Consider the following 7,521-nt stretch of genomic DNA (forward strand, 5'->3'; position numbering starts at 1 on the left):
GGACCACCATACCGCCAGAATGGACTGTCAAGCCAGGAGGGCCTTTATGCTTGAAGCGAACTGGAGAATCATAAAGTTCTAGGTTGAGTCTCTTGCTATACTAACAGGCAGCACAAACAGCAGCGCAGATGGAGGTGAAAGCTTAATTTTAACGTTAATACAAGGGTTTCGTAAGACCTGTAATCTTACCAGTGTTGCAGCATGCTGAGCCGTTGAAGGAGCGGCGGAAAGGACCGTATTTAGTAATGCTGGCAACTAGTGCTGCAGTGAACTTAAAGGAATTGATTCTTGGATCCGTTACACCAGGATTAAGAGTTCTGAAGTAAAGTGGAAATTGAAAGATGGCTCCTCTTGAAACTAAAAATCAAGAGATTTTAATGAACTGTTCTTGGACTGAAACAAGCCCCTCTGTAGGACTGGATTGTATAACAGGGGGGTCTGAGTTTAACTGTCTCTTTAATATTAGCATGTTTTCTTTGTAGATACTTGTTTAAACATTATACAGATGTATAGAATTTTGCCTGTTACTGCGATGTGGTGTGATAAATTCTCAAATTCGGTGGGATCAGGAGGCCTCATGGACACAGAGCACTCATTTGAAAATGGTGGAAAAATCGATGGTGGTTGTTCATAGGACTGATTGTTGGGCACGTACCCATTTCCCGGGGTGCACTCACAGAGGAATTCCTCTAGCTGGTGTCCCCATTCCATTCAGGACTAATTGGAGTAACTTGTGGGCAAGACCAAACTGCGCTAATCGGAACGAGACTGCCCTCTGAACTTGGACAGTACGGAAACCCCACTCACCCGCTGCAATGCATGTTACTACAGGTAGAACCAAGACACGCACAAGTGGAGCTGGGGTCTGTGGGGCACCACCTGCATTGTGTCTGGCCTGATGAACCCCTCCAGAATTAACTACGAGAAAGTACTGGAATGTTCCACTGGGGACTGGTGGCACTGGGTTTGCGGCAGCGTAGCACGAAAAGCTTCACCACCAAGAGGCTCAGGCACCTGCACGTTGGGGGTGGCTCTTCCCAATACGACTATAGCTGAGAAATTTGATAATAAACTGTGGTTAAGGACTTACCCACAGAGCTATAGGCAGGTGTTGCAGCACAACAAACCAGTAGGCTGCAACAAGGTTCTTACCATCGGTCAGATTCTACTGTCTGTGCTGTATCTCCTTCCTTCAGAGGTCAGAGCACCATCACCCTCACCCACAAGCCTCAGGGCTATTTAACCACTTAGTGGGAACAAGCTACAGCTGCACATCGTCCATGTCAATCAACCCACTGCCTGCCTTCCTCTACAGGCAGGATTAAAACCCGTTATAGACAGACCCACTCGATGCTGTGTTTTTGCTGGGTGCTTTAGTCCTTGGCTGGGGGCTGCTGAGCTGGGGAAGGCAGTGATAAAGGTATAGGCAGTAACGGAAGGGACAGCCAGCAATGCTGCGGGTGCCACGGGGGCTTCGCAGGAAGGCGTTGCAGAAATAGCTCTGCAAAACAGGCTGGCATCAGGTACGCTGTGGGCACCTCAAGGCAGCGTTTGCCCTAGCGTTAATACTAGTTGTTGTGTATACATGTGTCAAAGTGACATAATTCTACCGACTTCCAAGAGATTTAGAAACATACTAAAATCTTGCATGAGGTCCACAAAGATGACACCTCCTAGGGACTTCAGAAAGTTTGGAATTGGCTAACCTCCTGGTTTCCTGATCTACACCTACAGATCAAGAAGTTAATTGTAATTATTGTACTCATGATCGTTGTATTTGCCTGTACATCATATGACACTGTATGGCGAAGTGTTGTATTGCTGCAACTGAAAGAAGTTCAGAGAGGGTGGGACTTATTTCATATATGAATATATATGACATTCATATATGAATATATATTGATATTCATATAGCACATAAGTCCCAAAGGGAGGGAATTGTCTAAACTCCCAAGTTATGGAGTTATGATCTAGTGCTAAACTCTGATTTAGTGTTTCTAGTTAAGCACTTACGTGCACAGAACTTAGGTCAAGCTGACCCTATAGAGTTGTCACAACTGATGAATGAAGGGACTTCTAATTAAGGGGGGCCGCCTCTGCGGGGGCAGGAAACACAGACCTGCTGATGACAAGCTTCTGTCTTGATGCTGATCTAAGAAAAAAGCGCCGGAGGAGATGGGCGATAAGGGCTTGCAGCCCACAGGCAGGAACAGAAAGTTGGCTGAAAGCGGGACAAAGGTAACTGGGGGGGGGGGGGCGGGGGGGGGATGGCGCCCTCCGACCCCAGGAGCCTCCCAGAGAGGGCAAATCCGCCGGGGGGCACACGGGGTGGTACTGTGTGCGGGCACCGCTGGTTTGTGTGGGGCGAGAATTGTGTCACTGGTCCCTGCGTGAGTGACAATTAATACGCAATGTCTTCTGAATATGCAAATGTCTTATTGTCCATAGCGCATACCCTTGGCTCGGGGTGTGGGGGGGGCGGGACCCCCGGTGCCCCCCCTGCCAGCCCCGTGCTGAGCCGCTCCCGCTGTGGGCAGTTTTCCTGGTGACGATGATGCTGGGTGACATCCCCACCCTTCCTGCGCCTGAGTCACTCACTGCTGCCTTCCGCGTGCCTGTGGCTGGCAGGAGCCTCCCGGCCGTCGGGGTGTCCGTCTGTCCGCTGCGCCCGCTGCGCCCGCCTGAGTGAGGGGCTGTGCGCCCACCGGGGGTCCACCCGGCTGTCCGGCTGTGTCACTGTCTGTCCGTCGGAGGGGGGTGTCTGGCGGGGTGTTCGTCCGGCTGGCTGCCTGGCTGGCCGGCTGTCTGTCCGTCAGATGGGGGTGTCTGTTGGGGTGTCCGGCTGTCCGGCTGTGTCACTGTCTGTCCATTGCAGGGGGGTGTCTGTCTGTCCAGCCAGGGGTCCTTCGGGGTGTCCATCTGTCTGTCTTGGGGCTTCCCCCCCCCCCCCCCCCCCCCCCCGAGCTGGCTGGCTGGCTGTTGGGGTGTCTGTCTGTCCTTCCAGATGTCAGCCTAGCTGTCAGGGTGCCTGTCTGTCTGTAGGGGTGTCCGTCTGTCCTTCTGAGTGTCCCGCTCTATGTCAGGGTGCAACTGGCCATTGGGGCGTTTGTCTTCCTGGAGGTCCATTTATTGGGGTGTCCCCCTACCCATAGGGGCATCTGTTTGTGCATAGGGGTGTCTGTCCATCCTCCTGGGTGTCCATCTGTCCATTGGGGTGTTCATCTCCCTGTCAGGGTTGTCCATCTGTCCTTCCGGGTGTCTGTTGGAGTGTCTGTCTGTCTGTTGGAATGTTCATTTCCATCAGGGTGTCCATCTGTCCTTCTGGGTGTCTGTTGGGGTGTCCATCTGTCCTTCTGGGTGTCCATTGGGGCATCATCAGGGTGTCCATCTGTCCTGGATGGTTGCCGGGGCATCCGTCTGTCCTTCTGGGTGTTGATCTGTCCATTGGGGTGTCTGCTTCTCCTTCTGGGTGTCTGTTGGGGTGTCTCTCTGTCCCTCTCAGTGTCTGTTGGGGCATCCATCTCCCTGTTGGTCTTTGACCTCCTGGCTCTCCGTGCCTTGTGCTGTCCATCTCACAGTGTCCCTCCACCCACAGGTCTGTGGTATCCACCCACCTCCGCTACCACCACCTCCCTGGCGCCATGTACACCGCGCTCCCCAAAAGGTACCACTCCCTCGCCCCCTGACCCCCCCCGCCCCCCCAGCTCACGCACCCCCTCACCCCACAGCGGTTCCCCCTTCGGCTCCGATGCCACCCGCCCAGGGCTGCACATCTGGCGGGTGGAGAAGCTGCGGCCGGTGGAGGTCCCCAAAGCAACATGGGGCACCTTCTTCTCGGGGGACGCCTACCTGGTGCTGCACAACGGGCCGGACGAGCGAGCCCACCTCCACCTCTGGATGGGTGAGCCCTGGTGGGGTGAGGGGAGGGGGGCAGGTGTGGGAGCAGGGGGCTCAGTGCTGGCCGCTGCCACAGGCCGGGACTCCTCGCGGGACGAGCAGGGCGCCTGTGCCCTCCTCTCCACCCAGCTGAACGCGCTGCTGGGTGAGCGCCCCGTGACGCACCGCGAGGTGCAGGGCAACGAGTCCGACGTCTTCATGGAGTACTTCCCGCGTGGCATCACCTATCAGGTACGGGTGCTGGGCCTCCCCAGTGGAGGCTCGGGGTGCCCCCAGTGCTCAGCACCCCGCTGAGCCCTCAGCATCCCAGCCAGGCTCTTGGCATCCCAAGTGGGTGCTCAGCATCTCCACTGAGTACTCAGCACCCTCCCCACCTTGCCTATTCCCCACTGAGCATGTGAGACCCTCTGTGGGTGCTGGGCATCCCCAGTAGGCACTCAGCCTCCATGTTGGGTGCTCAGCATCCCTGATGGGTGCTCAGCATCCTTGCTGGTTGTTCAACAGCTCTACTGTGTGCTCAGCATCACCTCTGGGTGCTCAGTATCTCTGCTGGGTGCTCAGCCTGCCTGGTGGGTGCTCAGCATCACCTCTGGGTGCTCAGTATCTCTGCTGGGTGCTCAGCCTGCCTGGTGGGTGCTCAGCATCACCTCTGGGTGCTCAGTATCCATCCCCAGTGCTTGTCTTCCCCATTGGGTGCTGGACACCGTGCCAGGTGCTCAGCACCCCCGTGCCAGCAGGAGGGAGGTGTGGACTCAGCGTTCAAGCCCACCCGCCCCAGCGCTGGTGCCGGCCCCGTGTGCAAACTCTACCAGGTGAAGGGCAAGAAGAACATTCGGGCAAGCGAGCAGGACCTGAGCTGGGCCAGCTTCAACACCGGCGACTGCTTCATCCTCGATCTGGGCGAGGTGGGCAGGGGTGGCCCTGTCACTGCTGTCCCTCCCTCTGTCCCCCAGACACTTCTCACCTGGTGCAGGGCGAAGCGCAACGTGTCCTTTGTGGTGTCCATCTGCCCTCTGGGGTGTCCACCAGCTCCTTCGGGTGTCCCTCTGCACTATCCATCTGTAGGGCTGGCTGTTTGTCCTTCTGGGTGTCCATCTGTTGGGGTGTCCGTCTGTCTGTCAAAGCCTCCGTCCATCCATAGGGATGGCTGCCGGGTTTTCTGGGTGTCTGTCGGCAGGGCTGGCTGTTTGTCCTTCTGAGTGTCAGGCTGCTGGGTTGCTCCTCTGTCCTTCCAGGTGGCCACCTGTTTATCCACAGGGGTGTCTGTCCCTGGAGACATCTGCCTCTTGGGGTGCCCATCAATCAATTTGGGGTGTCCCCCCTATCTATAGGTGTGTTTGATTGTTGGAGTATCTGCCTGTCCCTCCGGGTGTCCATTCATCCATTGGGGCAGCCATTTATCCCTCTGGGTGTCTCGTCTGTCTGTCTGGGTGTCCGTCTGTTGCGGTGTCCATGTGCCTGTTGGGGCATCTCCCTGGGCCACCTTCAACACCAGTGACACCTTCATCCTCAGCCCGGGTGAGGTGGGTTGCGGGCCACCACAGGATGGCTTCATCACCATTGTCCCTCTCCTTGTCCCCAGACCCTCTTTGTCTGGTGCGGGGCCAGGTGCAACATCCTGGAGCGCAGCAAGGCGCAGGAGCTGGCCATGGCCATCCGGGATGGTGAGCGCAGTGGCAAGGCTCGCCTGGAGATCGTGGTGGATGGCGAGGAGCCACCTGAGATGCTCCAGGTGTGTTGGGGGCCGGACATCTCTGCCGGGAGGAGAAGGGGACCCGAGTGACCCTGGGGTGGCTCTGTGATACCCCATCTCTTCACCTGCAGGTGCTGGGCCCCAAGCCCACCTTGCAGGAGGGCAGCCCTGAGGAGGACGTTGTGGCCGACCAAAGAAACGCGGGGGCAGCTGTCCTCTACAAGGCAAGGCCATTGTGGGGCACCATGGTGGCACCAGGGCTGGACATAGCTGAGTATCACCATGGCGGTCACGGGGCGTGGCCAGGGGACATCAGGGTGGCCTTGTTGCTGGGCAAGGCTGCGGGATCCTGTGGTAGCCCCAGTGGGGGACATGGAGCTGGATATGGCTCGGGACACTGTGGTGGCCCCAGGGATTATATGGGGCTGGGCACGGCTGGGGGACACTACGGTGGCCCTAGGAAAGCCACACGGAGCTAGGCATGGCCAGGGGACAGCACGGTGGCCTCAGGGGGTATAGGGGGCTGGGCATGGCCAGGGGACACTGTGGTGGCCCTGTGGCAGGGCACAGATGGGGAATGCTGCCGTGGCCGTGTGGGAGGACGCAGGGCTGGGCACAGCTGAGGGACCCCAGGGTAGCCGTGCAGTGACGTGACGTCCTGGCCACGGGCAGGTGTCGGACATGACAGGGCGCATGGACCTGAGCCAGGTGGCCACAAGCAGCCCCTTCAGCCAGAGCCTGCTCTGCTCCGATGACTGCTTCGTGCTGGACGACAGCGCCGGACGGAAGGTCTACGTCTGGAAAGGTGCCTGGGGACAGGGTCGGGGGGGGATGGGGGGACCGGGGCCACCCCCAGCATGGCTCTGATGTCCCCATCCACAGGGCGCAAGGCCAATGAGCAGGAGCGCCAGGCAGCCCTGAAGGTGGCCGAGGAGGTCATCACCCGCATGGGTCACTCACCCCGGACACAGGTGGGTGCAGGCGGCGAGGGGTGCCCGGGCGCTGGCATGGACGATGTCACCCCATCCTGGTCCCCATCCCCTCCCTGTACCTGTCCTGGCAGGTGGAAATCCTGCCGCAGGGCCACGAGACGCCCCTCTTCAAGCAGTTCTTCACCAGCTGGAAGTGAGGGAGTAGGTGGCCACAGGGCCAGCGCCCACCCAGAGCGTCACCAGGCATATGCCGGCTGTGCCAGCTCCCTGCCAGCACCTGCACCCTGCTCAGCTGTCCCTGTGACCATCCCCCTGCCATCCCCCTGCCATCCCCCTGCCATCCCAGCCCCATGCCATCCCATCTCCATCCCCCTGCCATCCCCATGCCATCCCATCTCCATCCCAGCCCCCAGCCATCCCAGCCCCATGCCATCCCATCTCCATCCCCCTGCCATCCCATCTCCATCCCCATCCCATCTCCACCCCCATACCATCCCATCTCCATCCCCCTGCCACCCCCATCCCATCTCCATCCCCCTGCCATCCCATCTCCATCCCCATCCCATCTCCATCCCCCTGCCATCCCATCTCCATCCCCATCCCATCTCCACCCCCATACCATCCCATCTCCATCCCCCTGCCACCCCCATCCCATCTCCATCCCCCTGCCATCCCCATCCCATCCCCATCCCATCTCCACCCCCATCCCATCCCATCTCCATCCCCATCCCCTCTCCACCCCCATACCATCCCATCTCCATCCCAGCCCCAGCCCCAGCCCCATGCCTTTGCCCACCCTATGCCCATGCCATGCCCAAGCCCACACCATCTCCAGCCCTGTGCCATCCTATCCCCGTGCCTTTGCTCACCCCAGGCCCTGTCATTCCCTTCCCCATCCCACCCCAAGCCCACAGTGACCCTGTGCCAAGCCCCCCCACCCTCACTGCTGCCGTGCCTCTGCCACCTGCACGCACTCACCACCTTTCTGCTCATGCCCGC

General features: G+C 58.8%; 1 protein-coding gene across 2 annotated transcripts; it reads left to right on the forward strand.

The window, feature by feature from the left end:
* Positions 1-2,489: 2,489 nt before the first annotated feature.
* CAPG (capping actin protein, gelsolin like) lies at positions 2,490-6,957 on the forward strand. Of its 2 annotated transcripts, none has more exons than XM_080370305.1 (10): positions 2,490-2,685; positions 3,596-3,664; positions 3,729-3,901; positions 3,974-4,128; positions 4,632-4,802; positions 5,480-5,629; positions 5,722-5,814; positions 6,263-6,395; positions 6,473-6,561; positions 6,654-6,957. In XM_080370305.1, the coding sequence occupies exons 1-10, from the start codon at positions 2,552-2,554 to the stop codon at positions 6,717-6,719; spliced, it is 1,233 nt and encodes a 410-aa protein (XP_080226431.1). In that variant the 5' UTR covers positions 2,490-2,551; the 3' UTR covers positions 6,720-6,957. The 2 variants fall into 2 exon arrangements, with proteins under 2 accessions (XP_080226431.1, XP_080226432.1); XM_080370306.1 differs by having other exon boundaries at positions 2,494-2,685; positions 4,635-4,802; positions 6,654-6,954.
* Positions 6,958-7,521: the final 564 nt, after the last annotated feature.

This window comes from Falco punctatus (genome assembly GCF_963210335.1).
Source record: "Falco punctatus genome assembly, chromosome: 20".
Classification (NCBI taxonomy): Eukaryota; Metazoa; Chordata; class Aves; order Falconiformes; family Falconidae; genus Falco; species Falco punctatus.

Excerpts from the sequence above, each read along its gene's own strand:
- CAPG (XM_080370305.1), top strand. The coding sequence starts at position 2,552 with ATGATGCTGGGTGACATCCCCACCCTTCCTGCGCCTGAGTCACTCACT. Across the intron at positions 3,902-3,973 it reads CCACCTCCACCTCTGGATGG|GCCGGGACTCCTCGCGGGAC; the intron begins GTGAGCCCTGGT and ends CCGCTGCCACAG. Across the intron at positions 5,815-6,262 it reads GGGCAGCTGTCCTCTACAAG|GTGTCGGACATGACAGGGCG; the intron begins GCAAGGCCATTG and ends GGCCACGGGCAG.